Source organism: Anguilla anguilla, chromosome 2 (genome assembly GCF_013347855.1).
Source record: "Anguilla anguilla isolate fAngAng1 chromosome 2, fAngAng1.pri, whole genome shotgun sequence".
In the NCBI taxonomy this organism is placed as follows: Eukaryota; Metazoa; Chordata; class Actinopteri; order Anguilliformes; family Anguillidae; genus Anguilla; species Anguilla anguilla.
Window position 1 is genome coordinate 39,181,662 of NC_049202.1, and position 17,161 is coordinate 39,198,822.

General features: G+C 39.1%; 1 protein-coding gene across 1 annotated transcript; it reads left to right on the top strand.

The window, feature by feature from the left end:
* The first annotated feature begins 510 nt into the window (after positions 1 to 510).
* On the top strand, positions 511 to 16,557 carry LOC118219780 (neurexophilin-1). The gene is made up of 2 exons (XM_035403189.1): positions 511 to 1,041; positions 14,721 to 16,557. Exons 1-2 carry the CDS (start codon positions 988 to 990, stop codon positions 15,471 to 15,473), a joined length of 807 nt encoding a protein of 268 aa, XP_035259080.1. The 5' UTR covers positions 511 to 987; the 3' UTR covers positions 15,474 to 16,557.
* The last annotated feature ends 604 nt before the right edge of the window (positions 16,558 to 17,161 follow it).

Here is a 17,161-nt window from a genome sequence, read left to right on the forward strand (position 1 = left end):
TAGATTTTTGACGGGATGACAAAATAAACGAATTCAAGGATGACATGCTGAAAGAATAAATATTCCCCATTTATTGTTTCAGTTGTTGGTTGGGTTGTAAAATGATCTTCCTTTCACACGGGCAATAATACACGATAAAACATGGTACCAGAGGTACCGTAAGGATGTTTTACTACTTCATTCGAAGAACGAACCAGTGGTAAGGGTCTAAAATCTGATTGCCATGGGTGACATGACAAGTCTCATAATGCTCTACCGACTACCGACGTTTTTTATTGCGTTTGCTATCCCCAGTCAAATGTTTGCACTCATCATATTTCAATTCGTTATATTATGTTTGTAACGCCTATTTATAACATAATACACAATCACAGCAGTTACTGACGTGAAGCTAACACTATTTGTGCAAAAGGCGCAGGTTTTTGGTGTTCAGGCGAGCGTCAGATGTGTGTAATCATAAGGTCGGTGCTGCACAGGGACACTGGAGGGAGAGAGGGAGGGAGGGAGAGATTGAGAGATAGAGTGTGTCTGTAACATAGAGTGGAGTTGTTTAAACGTGAAGGCAAGACGCGAGTCTTCTCAGTGTGCACGCGCTGAAATGCACAGTTACAGGGACCCTGCGCTTCACGTGTGCCCTGCGTGGAGCGAAAGTGTCACCATTTGAGAGAGGATTTATTTGAACTTCAAATTTTGTCACATTCAGTATCTTGCATACTATAAAGGGGAAATATATATGGGAAAACTAAAGTGGATGTTTTTTGTTTGTATTTCACGTAAAGGCTCCGTATGGATTTTCAGTGTTCATCTGGTTCTGTTGAAAGCTGGAACTAAGATTTTTTAGATATTCATTGCCCCTGTTTTGCTTTCATTGGACATGGGACCGGGTTGTGGGCTTGGGGTAGACAGTACGAGTGGAATTGTGTCGCCCTAAATGAAATCTGGTTTTAGCGACAACGGGAGCTGAGGAGCGGACTGCGCGCAGTGAAGATGCGTTCCAACCGGGGCTTCTTATTATTGCTTCTGAATGGGACGACTTGCTTGGTAAGGTATAAGGGGATGGGTCACATTATCACATATTTCATAATTTTAAATTATATTTACTGGCACCAGGCATAAATTGACTCGTTTTTAATGGACATGTTTACAAATAACTGCCGTATATAGTTTACATTTTGGGCGAGTACTCGTGCACCTGCTTGCAACAAAACGAATATGCCATTCACTGCTCTTACGCTGGGTGTGTACTGTAGTTTCGCGGTAGCAAGTTTAAAACGTCGTCAGCATGCGGATCTAAAAGAAGTTCGTTTCTTATTCTTCGAGATGTTAAGATAGACACCTAACGGCGAGTTGTTTATGTGCGGTTTATGTTTAGTGTGTCAATTTTCTTGCTAAATCAAGTGGGCGAATTTCACAAAATGCCAACACACAGTAAGTAGCCAAAATTGACAACCAGTAGGATCGGATGTGCCCGCGTGTGCCCTTAACTGATAGATTCTGAGATAGTTATGTTTAAAGAATCAACTGCAGCCAATGCTACGTATTTATGCCTGTATGCAGTTGCTAATCGTCTCTATTTTGCATAGTTTCAAATGTTTAATTAAACTCTTAGAACTATTTCTAGAACTAGTTGTCACGTTTTGTGTACGGTCTGGTGTTAAGACCTCGTTTACATCTTAAAGAATTGTGCATTTAAACAACATTGCAATAAGCTGTAATTTGGGAAATGAAGTCGAATGTAAATCTTCATTACATTGTATACATTTGTTTGTTGAAGACACACTGTTGCCTTTCTTCCAAGTTATTATTTTTTTAATAAGGTGTGATCAATATTAAAACTGATTAACTAGCTAGGTTCCGAATCAACGCTTCGATTAATAAAGGGCTATGAATGCAGTTGCGCACCGTCGGGTGAGTGACTCAATTTTCATTGCCTAAACAGATGTGTCTTTCACAACGGTAATAATAAAAAATACGAGTTTATATAGATTTCTGGAAAGATAGTGATACTGTTTACTTAGCCAAAACAATTTGACATGGTTATAGTTTTGAAAAAGTAAAAGTTAACAGATGTTGTATTTTTTTGTAAATAAAGAAAAAAAGAATAATAACAATAATAATAATAATAATAATAACTGTTTATCTGGGCCGTTAATATTTGCGAGTATCTTTTCATAAGTGTAAAATTATAGTTTTTGCACAACTGGTAGCACATTCTACACGAGGAGCATGGAATATAATATAAGGTTATGAAAACGGGTTATGGGCTATGAAATAAAACGTCTGTTAAAATAATTACATTTGCTGGAAATATTGTTATACGATGAATGCTTCATAAACGTGTGCATGTTTACATTACATCTCTATGGGGCAAACGCCCTATATATATAAACATATAGACTACTTTGCAAAACTTTTAGAAAGATTGCTTTTTCCACAAGCAATCTATGAAATTGAAACAATACAATGTGCTTTACCGCAGTTCTATTGAATGGTAAAAATATAAGTAGCAAAGAAAACCTTTCTGTACATAGCTGTCATCTTTTCAGATCTACAGACTAACTATTTTGGACATGTGATATTGTCAGTGTCCGGCTGAAAGGGAAATAATTTCATCTACCCTTGGCCTTTAGACGAAGTTATGCACGAGGTAATGATGCGCTTATTTTACATGCGGTTTGCTCATTAATGTTCCTTTGTATTTACTGTACCCATGGAAGCTGAGCTGTACTGCGACCCAATAAACTATTAAATTATAGAGTCATGGGCAATACAGCAAAACAATAATAGATTAATATTAGCTAGTAATAAACTATCCAAGTTTGTATTACTAGGTAGTTTTGACTTATGAGTCCGGTGCTCATTATTAAACATTTTAACAAAAAGTATTACAAACAGAAATAACGTTTTGCAACGAAGGTTAGTGAAGCTGCTAGAGTGATTTTAAATATTTACAGTTTGATTTAGAAAGACAAGTGTTTTGTTCTACATATTGCTCTGAATAAGATGGTGAACTGACTCATTTTTCATATCTGGCTTGTGTGGTTCTGTATTATTAAATCGGTAAATGGTAGATGAGTCAGTTTACCAACTTGTGCTGCACACCTATATTGAAATATTTTAGCTTTTAGAATAAATAGTGCCCCAAGCAAAAATAAAAATAATAAATCATTTTAAAAATCACTGGAAATACACAATAGGTCAAGGAATAAAAATATTTGTTTGAACTATTTATTGAAAAAAACTTTTAAAGGTGAATGCACTAGGAGAATAGATTTTGCAGTTTAATTGGGGGTGTTTTTGAATGAATGTCTTACCTTCTGCACAAGTCATCTTCAGCGATTGAAAAGAGCCAGCTTTGATTATTTCCGAAGGCCAGAACCAGAAAAAGTTTTAATTCTACACAAGCACATCATCATCCAAATGAAGCACTGCATTGAAAATAAGTGTGTCTGTAAAACAAAGCACATCATTATAGGAAGCAGCAGTTGCGATATTAAAATGGTATACAACAAAATCGGCAGCTCAGTGCAATACCATGAGCAATTAAAACATGCACATCTACAGTACAGTAAGGATTGATTCGGAATGAAGAATGGCCAAGGTAGACACAAGCACAGGCATAATTATGTCAATGTATAAAATCCGTTCCACAGGTTTCGCTAGCAAAACATCCTGCTTCATTTACATTTCTGTGAATTTTTTTGGTGTTGCTATTGCTACCTCATGGGCAGGTTTGCATTGATGAAACTTGGAATAGAGCATTTTGAACACCACTTGGAAAGTGGCAGCAGAATATTTTCACAATACTATTACCACTGAGGTGATAATGATAATTTCCAAAGGAACTAAAAGTGTTGATTAACATGTATTATTATTCAGTATCCCTGTGCAAAAATGTTCTAGTTTGCCCAAAAAGGGGGGCTTATTGTGAAGGGACTGTATTTTGGCCCACCTTCAAAAGACCGGACCCAAATTATGAATTTAGCATATTTCACTAAAACGACTGCAACTTCTTATGTTGTTGCTCACAAGTTGTGCCACTGTCCCTTGGTGGATGTTTTTTATATTCCATTTGGAAGTATTTAAAAAATGACTGTTCTTTCCTTAATTAGCTCACATTAATATTAATAATTTTACTTTTCTAATTGTAAACAAAAAATACATTTAAAAACATTTTGATGCAAATTATATATATATATATATATATACATATACATAACACACACACACACGCAGTGGCCACTTTATTAGGGACTAGGATGCACATGCTTAGCGACAATGTTTAGGTATGCTGTGGCATTCAGATGACTCTTAATTGGTATTGAGGAGTCTAATTTGTTCCAATAAAACTTTACCCACACCAGTACACCTCTGCCAGCCTGCGATGTTGACACAAGGCAGGATGGATCCATGGATTCATACTGTTTACATAAAATTCTGACATTACCATCTGTGTGTCCAGCAGAAATCGAGATTAGTCAGACCAGGCGATGTTTTTCCGATTTCCAGTCATCCAGTTTTGGTGATCACGTGCCCACTGCAAGCTCATCTGTCTGTTTTTAGCTGACAGCAGTGGAACTTTCCATGGTCTCCTGCTGCTGCAACCCATCTGACACTTTCAGAGATGCTCGTCAGCACACCACTGTAAATAACAAACAGCTGTTATTTAAGCATTTGCGGCCTTTCCCTGAGCTTGAACGAATCTGCCCGCTCTCCTCTGAACTTCATTAAGAAGGTGTTTTTGCCAACAACCGCTTCTCACTAGATGTTTCTTGTTTATCGCACCATTCTCTGTACTGCATGAAAATCCCAGGGGGGCAGCTGTTTCTGATATGCTAGAACCACCATGTCATATCATACCATGGTCAAAGTCATGGAGATCACGCTTAGATCACCCATTTTAATGTTTGGTCAAACAGCAACTAAACCTCTTCACCTTGTCTGCATGCTTTATATATGACGTTGCAGCCACAAGATATGCTGTTTGCTGGAGCAGGCTGTCTGCATTCATTAGAATGTGAACCCAATAAAGTGGCCAGGGAGTGTGTATATGTGCAGTGAAGTGAAGAAGAAAGCCCTTTTTCAATTAGACGGTTTTACATATTAGGGGAAAACTAACCCTGATGTTGTCCTCATTATTTATTCAAACAAAAATAAGCCAACACACAGAAGTCTTGTGTAGAAAAAGTACCCTTACTGCTTCCATATGCTTCCATACTATTATGGAAGCAGTTCCATAGATAATTTGAAAATGAGATCATAGATAATTAGAAGCAAGTGCTGTTAATCAAGTGCACATTCTACATGGACCATCAGAAAGTGTTACCACCTGTATTGAAAAGCAGAAACCTTGACCATATGGCCTGGAGCAAGTTTTTGTTAACAGCGTGCCAAGGCCAAAAGATATCTGTGATTATCTCAGGGAAGTAATTGTTGCTGTTCATCAGTCTGGGTAGGGGTATAAAGCCATTTGCAAACATTGTCCAATAGCTAAAGCTTTCCGTAAAGTAGATAATGCAACAGTACAGTCATCCTAAGCACACCAGTAAATGTATGACTGAATGGCTGAAAAAGAATTGGGTTTGAAATGGCCAAGTTGCAGTCCAGCCCTTAACCCCATTGAGATGTTGTTTCAGGACCATGAGATAGCTGTGCATAAACAAATTCCCTCAAACATCAGTGAGCTGATGCGGTTTTGTACTGTAGAGTGGGACATAATTCCTATGATGCCATGTTAGAGAGCAGTAAACTCATACACAATTGAATCTTTATTTCCTGTTATTGCAGCTAAAGGAGGTTCTATAAGCTACTGAATCATGTGGTATACTATATATATATATATATATATATATATATATATATATATATATATATAGTGCATATGTAGCACTGTCACCTCACAACAAGAACGTCTGGGTTCGAATCCCAACCTGGCCCTTTCTGTGTGGAGTTTGCATGTTCTCCCCGTGTCCACATGGGCTTCCTCTGGGTACTCCAGTTCCCTCCCTCAGTCCAAAGGTCCAAAGACCTGCAGGTAGGCTAATTGGAGACTCTAAATTGCCCGTTGGTATGAGTGTGTGATTGAATGGTGTATGTGTGCCCTCCTGCAATAGATTGGTGACCTGTCCAGGGTGTATTCCTGCTTCTTGACCAATATACGCTGAGATAGGCTCCAGCAACCCCTGCGACCCTGATCAGGAATAAGCAGGTATAGATAATGGATGGATGGATATATATATATATATATATATATATATATATATAGTGCGCTCCATAATGTTTGGGACAAAGACATATTTTTTATTGATTTGGCTCAGTTCTACAAATTTAGGTTTGTAATCTAAACTATTCATATGTGGTTAAAGTGCACATTCTCAGATTTTATTTAAGGGTATTTCTTTTAATTTTAGTTTCGCTATGTGAAATGACAGCACTTTTTATACGCAGCCTCCCCATTTCTGGGCATCATAATGCTTGGGATATATTAATGTTATGTAAATGAAATTAGTCATGTTTTGTACTAGTCATATATCCTTTGCAAGCAGAGCTGACCCATGAGTCTTGGACCCTTGGTGAGATCTTGAAAATGAGCCCCAAAATAATGAATAATATAAATGATAAATAATAAATAAAACACCACCCTGAGGCCCCTTAACCACACCAGGGCCTTAGACGGTTGCCTGTATGGCCAAATGGACGGGCCGGCTATGTTTGCAAGCAATGACTGCTTGGAGTTTGTGACCCATGGACATCACAAGGTGCTGAGTGTCTTCTCTGGTGGTGCTCTGCTGGACCTGTACTGCAGCCATCTTCAGCTCCTGCTTGTTTCAGGGGCTTGTTGTCTTGAGTTTTCTCTTCAGCAGATAAAATGCATGTTCAGTTGTATTCAGTTTGGATAGAAGACTTGTCAGTCAAGAATTGTCCAGTTTTTGGCTTTGAAAATCTGCTTTTATTGTGTTTGCAGTATGCTTTGAATCACTGACTGGTTGTAAGATGAAGCGCCATCCAAAGAGTTGTAGGCATTCGGTTGAACTTTGAGCAGATAAGATGCTTCTGTAAACTTTAAAATTAATTCTGCTGCTGCTGACAGCTGTTACATCATCAATGAAGACAAGTGAACTAATACCTGTGGCAACCGTACATGCTAAACCATAACACCCCCCACCACCATTTTTCAGGGATGGGGAGTGCTTTGGATCTTTGTGCATTTCCTTTTGGCCTCCACACTCTTGTCACCTTGATGTCATCTGTCTAGAAGACCTTTTTCCAAAATTATGCAGGCTTTCTTAGCCAACTGTAACCTGGCCTCCCTGTTGTTGCAGCTAATTAGTGGTTTGCATCTTGCAGTGTAGCCTCTGCAGTTTTGTTTGTGAAATCTTCTGTGGACACATCCATACCTGCCTCCTAAAGGGTGTTTCTGATATGTTAGTCAGGTGTTTGAGATTTGACCAGTCATCAACTGTAGAGATCTTCCTCAGCCTTCCAGGCTCTTTGCAATTGCTGATCTCACCAGTGCTCTCTTTCTTATTAATTATGTTTCAAACAGTTCATTTTGGTAAGCCTAAGATTTGGTCTATGTCTCTGACTGGTTATTTTTCTCAGCCTCATAATGGCTTCCATATGTTGACAAACACCCGTAACAGATTCCAAAGGCAATCAAAAGCCTAGAATCATGACTAGGTACTGAAATCGATTATACCGGCACTAATTTAAATGCAATTGAAGACACCTGACTCATCAGAAACACCATTGAAGCCATTTTGTCCCAAACATTATGGTGCCCTGAAATGGGGGAACCATGTATAGAAAGGAAGCTGTAATAGGAAAATTTGTCCCAAAAATTATGGAGCTCAATGTGTGTATATATATATATATATATATATATATATATATATATATATATTCCATTCACTATACAGAGTGTACAGTTTATTCTTTTCAGGTGAAGAACAAGCGTTGTATTCTCAGCTATGAAGTACACATACTGTATTGAGAGAAGCATATTTATAAATATAAAAAAGTGTGAATATGCAGAATATAGATTTGTTTTAACTCCTAGAGTACTACACTGAAAAAATGCTTCATTAAATAAAACAAAATTTTTTACTTCAGTTTGTTACATTCAAATAAACCTAAACATTTTAAATTGAGAAAATGTAGGTGTAACAAATTGAAGTAAAAATTTTAGATTTATCTGGTGAAACTTTTTTTGTCAGTGTTGAACTATGGGATTACTAAAACTGAGGGAAGCAGGTTAAATAATGAAAAATTTGCTTGAAATCAGTAAAATGCAGTGGTCTTTACATAAAGAATGAAATAATAATCCTCTTGGAAGGAATTGTGTAGAACAATGCAGTGAAATAATATCACATACAATCTTCAATAAATCAATATGTCACAGCTAGACTGACTGAAAAAAGCATTGCTCCTCATGATCATTCAGCTTAAAAATTCATTTATAGCACCCCACTCCTCATATAGAATGTACTGCGTTAATATGAAATGATTGGAGATGAATGAGTGATTGGGCCCTTCACATGTGAACAAGATGCACTTAACAACTGGTATGGTTTGACTGAGGCTTTGAACTGTCACAGTAAGCCCCTAGCTGAATAAGCACTTTATCCTTGCAAGTTGCTCTTGTATCAGCTAAGTAAATCAATAGTAATTCTAATATTGATCACAGTGATCTTTAACACCCACTTAGTAGATGGACTGCCAAAGGGTTTAAAAGAGTGGTAGGTACAGTATATTGCTCATTTGCTGTACTTGGCTCTGACAGACAGTCTTTGACTCATCCTTCTGGGAAACCCAGTACTATCTTCGTGGTCAGTGGCCTAGTCCACCGTGATACCTCCAATTTCTCATCTCTCAAGGCACAAGTGAAAGCCCCTGAAAACCCACACTAAAACATCCCCTTGTCTCACACAATTATGTTAGAAATAATCCAAGTGTGTGTGTGTGTTAAGGGGTTTTATTTAACGCATGACACAGAGGTGAAGACCGAGGCAAACCCTTTAACACACACCTTGGAGTAGATTATTCTGCTTGTACCGTAGTCATTTGCCAAAGATTAAAATATAAGGAGGGTTTGTCAATATTTTGGAGCAATTTGTCCTGAAAATGTGAACTGTTTGCTGGCACTAATGACTAAAATACTAGGCTAGGTACTGTTTCAGCATGTTGCTATGGTTACATATGTTGGTTAGCTGGCCAGGCAGCGTATGAATTCAGAATGGTGATTATACTTGACCCGAACTGCTTGTGCATTAAATGGTTTTAATTTATGCTTTCCAACCAAAATCGACTATTCGCCCAGACCATGGTGTAAGTAATCTTCATTAGGACTGAAGATAAATCACTATTTTAATGGTGTTGTTGTCCTGTGAAGTGAGTGTCTGTGAGATCATGACAAAGAGGAGGCGACGCAAACCTGCATTACCTTCTTCAGAACTGTCATAAAAGCAAAGTCTCTTCAGAAAATAACGTTATTAGCGATATTATGTGTGACATTCCCTCTTTTTTCTTTTTATGAGACTGAACGGGAAAAAAAATATTGTATATTACATTTTGGTGAGAAGACCACATGGACGTGGCTAAGAAGGGCTTTTGAGATTGAGCTCACCAAAATTCCTGGATTGTCCCATATTGGCATCCTCACACGCTATCCCTTCCTTTAACTTTTCTAAAAGTATCCACCAGGATTTAATTAATTTTATCAATGAGAGCAGCAGTACTTTCTGTTCCTAGCACCCTAAACACTATGCTATACCATTGGAACAATAATGAGGCCTGAATATATTGTAGGTCTGCTAGTTTTGATGCAGAGGGAACAGCGTGACTGTGCCTTTTCAGGAACAATGCAGGCCATCCCAAGGATAACCATTTCATGAGACACCTGTGGCGAGCAAAGAAAAGCATGAGCTCCAGCAATGAGAGATGGCAGAAAGAAGTGTCTAATGGGATACAGGCAGGCTTTGTTCAGAGCATAAATCTGTGTACGGTGTGCGCGGACACATCCCATTTCGCCATCAGAGCTATGTTCTCCCTGGGCTCCCGGTGACCTCAGCTGCTCAGCTCGCCAGATTGTGAGATTATTCCAGAATGTGAGAGTCCAGGTACGGCACTTCTCACCCTCTCAAAGCTGTCTCCATGGGGTCTTGTGACACGTCACCCACCCCTACATGGCCCTGGAGGTAATTGGCCCTGGTACCTCTACTGGCTAGATTGTATGCTGCTGCTGGTTCATTACGGTCCTGTCCTTTCTGCTGAATTGTGTTCTCCCGATCTGCTTGGGAACATATGCATAAAAGTGATATGCATATGTTCTTGGCTCATACAATAGTTACAGCTGGTTGAGTTGACAGGCAGTAACAATGACATAGTTTTCAGTCCTGTGCTATTTGTGTGGTTTGGCATGCGCATAGGTGCTCATATTTGATTCTTCTCTCAAATATGAGAAAAAAGTGGATTTGCCAGCTTTTTATCATTTCCATAGTCATTGTCAGCCAGTGTCATCTAACCACAAAGGATCAGAGATAGTCACATCTATCGTACAGACTGGTCACAAGTATTTACTAATTTCTAAGTTATTAGAGGTATAATTTGCCTTAATAGACTAAGCAAAACCAATCCAAGGAAGCAATGTTCTTAATATGTAAAACTTGCCAAAATGCGATGGACTGTTTCCATTGTAAATGTCCCTTGATTGTCTTTAGGAAGATAGCTAGTTTATTACCATGTTTTCAGACAGTAGTGCATACCTTCCTCTCCATTAAATGGGACATCTTGTCTTCAGCAGGCTCTTGAATCTGTGTGAACCGAAGCAGACACTGGGCACATGTGGCCTCTCATAACTCCTTGGCCGTTTTGTTCTGTCCTCAGGCTTGCTCTGAAGCAGGGAAGATCATCACAAATAAGGACTTCTGGGCCCTATCTCTGAAAAGAGGGTTTGATGAGCAATTTTAACATTGAGGCATCCTCTCGCTGGATACCATACAGTCATCCCTGGTTCTACATCAGGTCCATGTCTGGGGTTAGCATTGTCACACCACAACAAAAAACCTGCAAGTGCAAAAAAAAAAAAAATTAGATACACATTGTTTCCTCCTCAGTTTATTGTCAGTTTTCTAGTGGAGCAATATTACCAGCAAATACAAATACACAGCACATAAGATTTCTAGTCCAATCCACAGAGAGTAAACACATGCTTATTGCATGGATATGAAGATTTTTATTTGCCGACACCAGTGAGATCAGTGCAGTGCCATTTCTATTTCCTCGTGTCAACAACACCTGGAGTAGGGTTCCTCCAGTGCGTTTTTTAGTATACAAATACAGTGTCTTGCGAAAATATTCATTCCCCTTGAACTTTTTCACATTGTGTTCTGTTACACCTTAAACTTTTAATGCATTTAAACATTTCCCCCCCTTCACCAACACAATACATTTAATGAATTAGGATGCAAAGAATAATAGCATTTTCTTCAAAAATGAAAGACACATTTTTTAGTACCAAAAATATCCACCAGCAAAAATGCATCTGCTATATTATTTCGATTTTGTAAATGATGCTCCAAGGAATGTTCAAAAACATGGTTGATTTTTTAAATAACCTTCTCCAGGTTTTTGTCTCCTAACAACCTCATCTCCACAGGCATCTGATCTGCCGTTTCAGATGAGACATCACAAAGTAGGTGATACTTATTCTGCAATCATGCAGTTGAGTACAGGTGGATTTGAAATTAGCATATGTTGACCTTTTTATAATATTTAGCGTGATCTCAAGAAAATAAATACACCTGGCCCAATTTGAAGTTGTGAATACAAAGGTGGGAAAACACATAAATTATGTCCCTTTGAGGTGTTTTTTTAAATATATAATTCTCAAGACATCAAAATACCCTATGTCATTTTTGACAGTAGAGAGTTGCACATGTAGGACAGAAATTCCATTTAAATTTTAATTGATTTGCCACACAGGAAAATTTGAAATAGTCAATGGGATGTGAAACGTTTCGCAAGGCACTGTACATACAAGGGCACCCCCAAATTCATTCTGCTTCTCTACTGCTTTCTTTGCAATGCTGGGAGGTCATCTAGAGCTCACTTAAGCATGTCGAAGTACAGTACAGTGGATGAAGAGAGATCTGAGGCCTGAACTGAGCCAGAACTTAAACCAGACAAGACCTGACTCACTAAGCGTGTGGCTCCACAGGGCAGCGTGGCCTCCCGCAAGCCCCTTCAATGCAACATAAATTATTCATTAAAGTTAAACAGCTTGTTTCTTGTGAAATTACCTTTTTTCACCCCAACGTCCAATGGAATAATTAGTCAAAGGGCAGCAATTCTCCAGTTTTAATCACCTAATAAAACAAGAAATCGCCCACCATGAGCACATTATGTCTGTCTCTGGGAAAAAAGAAAAAAAAAAAGCTGTGAACACTTCTCAAAAGATGCAAAGAACTTGAGCCTTTAATTAAGAATTGATGTCATACCAGGGGAGAAGATTTCAATTAAAGGCCAGAGGAAACGCAGCAGTTTCTGAGCTTGTCAGCTTATGATTATCAATGTGGTCCAGTTTAGTTTAATATCCATGCACATGTTTGTACAAATAATTACTTGCTTTATATGAATTGTTATAACAAGCTCCTGTAATTCAATTAGGTGTGTCATTTAGGTGCTATCATTGTAAGGTCAATGTGAAAAATCATTTTAAAAGAACAATAATTTAATTTGGGGTGCTGAACACCTGTGATCTCTATACATTTACAGTCAGTTTGCTGTGCTTTGTTGCATTGGCATGAATGTAGCACATTCAACTTCCTGTTAACTGCTTCTGCTGCTCTTCCTGCCTCTTAGACACCCTGAGACTGTTCACACTGAAATGCAAATGAGTTACGGCAAGCAGAAAGAGTCTTGGAAACCCCTCTCTGACTTGACTGTGAAAGTGTATATGACACAACCCATCACAGGCTTGTGCCTGAGCTAATGGCGTGAGCCAACAGCACCACCATGATCAAAAGGAACATACACGTTTGAACGCTGTGCAGTCTCACCCTAACACATTTTAGATTTACCCTCAGCCATTATACTAAAGTATCATTACACTAAAAAATATTTATCTGTTTAGTAGGGGACATTATCCACAGCAACATTCAACAAGACTATCAGTCAATATTTCCAGCTAATGTTATTTACCTTTAGGCACAAATCACACTTGTTGTATTGACCCAGGAATACCCCATTAAAGCATCAAAACACGTTTCATAATTACTAGTCGTCTTGCTGTTGTGTCTGCCCACATTGTGCGGTTGTTCAATACTTCGCTGCAAGCTGCACATCATTACATGGTGCTTTTCTCCGCTCCCGGATCAGTGGTAAAGCGCACGAATAACATTCTGCTTTTCCCTGACCAGCTCCCTTTAAGCACTCTGGCTCACAGGGTGCAGGAAGGGATTGTTGCAAAACAAAATAGCATGGTTGAATCGACTAAGGCAGAGAAGTTAAAAAACCTCTCTGTTGTACGATGTTGTCATCTTTCACAAAGCACATAAAAGGAACTGATTTTTATTTTTTTAACGCAGCACCATATTTTAACATCTAAGAAGTAAATAATTTCTGAAAATGTAGGGTCACAAAAGCCCATCTTGGCTGTCTATATTCCAAAATTAGAAGACAGGCATTCCAGGTATGCTGTACTGTGCTGAGGTAGAGAAGCATCCTACAGAGCATACTATTGCAAGGCATCTTTGCAGACAAAGGAATTAGCTGTATCCAGTAGAGATAACTGTGCACTTGTTATCGCAGTCCTGATGTATGGCATTCTATGGCCCAAAATTGATATATCTGTACATATTTTAAATCAATAGGCCTCTTTATTCCTTTGTTCTTAATTACTGCACTGCTGATGCCAGTAGCGAAGAGAAGCCCGTTAACAAATCAGCACCATCAAATCAATTCCCATTTCCCACACACTTGAATAAAGACAAGACTGAGCTGGGTGAGAAATGTTTATGTAAGTCTCACTGTCTGGTAGGATCTAACAACTCCTTGCTTTGTCTGATTGGGGTGTTTTAACAGAAATTAATTAAATGCAAGTTTTGGTCATCATACTCCTATATCAGAGTAATAATTATTCCGAACTCAAGTGTAGATGTACAGTACAGATACGTAGAGTATTTCATCCACAAATAGCGTAGTTCAGGTCTGTGAGGGTATTCATTGTGCCAGTCATATGTAAACAGTTTGTATGTTTGTTTGAATGTGTGCATTTCTATGGAGAACAGCATGTGTATATATATAAATTTACAGTTGTTTACAGTTTATCCTATGCCTACAGTGTATGCATGCCTATATGGAGAATAATACACTAGTGGCCTGTAGTGGTTTCTTGATAGCAGCTTATTGTGAACTGTATTTTTTTCATTTTAATTTTATCTTGAAATTCAACAAGGCCAAGGGTAAACAACTTCAAATGTATAGTTATCAGTTCACAATTTATTCAATATGAATTATATAAATTGTGAACTAATCACTATACATATGAAAAAGTAATAATAGTGAATTTTCGTCTAATTCAGAACTTCACTATCATTACCTTTCTCCCTTCTACCAAAGAAAAGAAAATAGATATGGGGTCAGTGTAAACTTTCACATATAAACTAATTTTCTCTCCCTCTCTGTCTCCCTTCCTACTCCCTTATATGGCATTATCCCAGCTCGCTCTTGGACAGGAAGAACCCTCCTTGGGACACAAGGTCCCCTCCAGTGAGCAGGCTAAGACAGTCGGTGTCCTGAGAGGGCAGAGCCTCTCACCCCTGGGCCGCTGGATGCTGCATACCAAGAGCCGGGCGGCCAACACCACAGCACTGGAGCTGCCCTACCGATCCCCGGTGCCCTTCTCCAAGCAGGAGTTCTGGGAGATGCTGGGCAGCGACCTGCGGCCAGACGCCAGCCCCTTGAGGGTCAAGCGACGCCCCATCGTCAAGACGGGCAAGTTCAAGAAGATGTTTGGCTGGGGGGACTTCTACTCCAACATCAAGACAGTGCGGCTCAACCTGCTGATCACGGGCAAGATAGTGGACCATGGCAATGGCACCTTCAGTGTGTACTTCCGCCACAACTCCACCGGTCAAGGCAACATCTCTGTCAGCCTGGTGCCGCCCGTCAAGGCCGTGGAGTTTGACCTGGAGAGGCAGAGCGTGGTCTACCCCAAGGACTCCAAGATCTTCAACTGTCGGGTGGACTACGAGAAGGTGGACCGCAACAAGAAGACCTCACTCTGCAACTACGACCCGTCCAAGACCTGCTTCCAGGAGCAGACTCAGAGCCACGTCTCCTGGATCTGCTCCAAGCCCTTCAAGGTCATCTGCATCTATATCTCCTTCTACAGCACGGACTACCGCCTGGTCCAGAAGGTCTGCCCTGACTACAACTACCATAATGAGATGCCCTACCTGCCCTCAGGGTAGAGGTGTGTGCAGAGGCAGTGGGGGCATATGGAGAGGCACAGTCATAGCACTGAGTAGAAGGGGATTCACTGAAGGGCTTTTGGGAGTTATACAGTCACGATTCACAAAACATCAACTCGCAGGAAGTTCCTGTTCTGATGTGCCCAAGGCTATTCAGTTATTAATTCATCATGTATTGTTTTTATGAATGTATTTTTATGCATTTGTTAAAATATGTAGCACATAGATAGCCCCTCTCGCCGTACACCTTTCAGGCATTATTTGTCACCATTCTTTAATGATCTTCCTGCATTAAGCCCCTCCCCCCGTCCATAGAGCGTGCCCAAGATACCTTGAAATGAAGTGACAAGGGGCCTACACAGAGTTCTGACCTTCCTACTGCTGCGCATCAAAGTCGAGCCAGAATAACATCACTTTGTGCTTCAGCACAAATCAGGCCAGCTGAAGGATGAAACCTTTGTTTATTCCTGCAAAATGGAAATCTGACATTTTTATCACACACATTCCAAAAAACGAAGTTTGTGCACATCCACAATATTGGGAATATAAATAGAGCACTTCAAACTGGCTTATTCAGAGAGCTGAGAATGGGAGGACTTATGAGCTATTGAACAATAGCTGTTCTAATTTATTCTGTCCTGCCCCTCAATATACCATGAGAATTCTGAAAGGTATTCGAATTAAAACGGGGAAGAAAAACGAGATGTGGAATTTAATTAAGTGGCGCTCTCACTCTATTGTTCTCCCCGTTTTACAAGATATTGCGATAGCCATCCTGGTTTCTATTAAGAAAAATAAAACTTTGTTGTAATCATTTAGACCTGCTGATGTGAATCATCTCCTACCTTCGCCCGTGTGAAGATATTCTCCCCCTGAAAATTACAATGTGTCGTCACTAGTTTGATGTGTACCAGGTACAGTAATTTGCAAATAATGTATAACTGGTGCTTTATTTTGATCCTGTGTATTTGAGTCTTCTGCAGAATGGTAATATGTATACAAATCAAAAATTTAAATATTTATATTTTCACAATGACTATAGAAATGACAGTTTGCTGGAAATATAAAGTGTATGCCATAACTATGCACTGGATATCATCACTCATGTTCTCCCTCTTAAGAGTACAGTTTGCAAACAGGCTAGAGCTCCAACTGCAACTTGCAACTAGTGCTGTCACAATCACCTCATAACCGTCATACGCCATTGTTCAAAGCCACACATTTTCATCACCATGATGATGTATTTTTTAAATGTTACACCATTTTTCAGTTATGTTTTATGTAAATATTGCCTATGAAAAATAGTCAGGTGTGTATTTTCAATTTCAATTTTCAATTATATAATGAAGAACCACTAAAATGCAGCCTGCTTCCATCTCCTAAAATAGACTTCCTGTTCTGGGTATGCCTCTCACTCTTCTTGACAGCAGTTGTAGCCAATTGGTTGGCACTAGGGAGTGTGTGACAGAGTTCTGAATGGAGCTCTGAATGCTAGCCAGTGGCTTTGAACCAGAAGTCATTTATTCATATTTCTAATGGTGGTACAAAGACAGCTAATGTCGATTTCAAAAATGCCAGACAATAAAGATTCAGTGAATCTTTTCACTTTATCATTCAATTATAACACTCAGCTTCTTTTCATCTTGTTTAGATGTTGTGAAAACTGTGAAAATCTTTCCATTGTTGGA

What these genes read in the sequence shown, in the direction of transcription:
- LOC118219780 (XM_035403189.1), top strand. Translation starts at nt 988, where the DNA reads ATGCGTTCCAACCGGGGCTTCTTATTATTGCTTCTGAATGGGACGACT. An exon ending in TGAATGGGACGACTTGCTTG is followed by an intron (nt 1,042 to 14,720) that starts GTAAGGTATAAG and finishes GCATTATCCCAG; the next exon opens with CTCGCTCTTGGACAGGAAGA.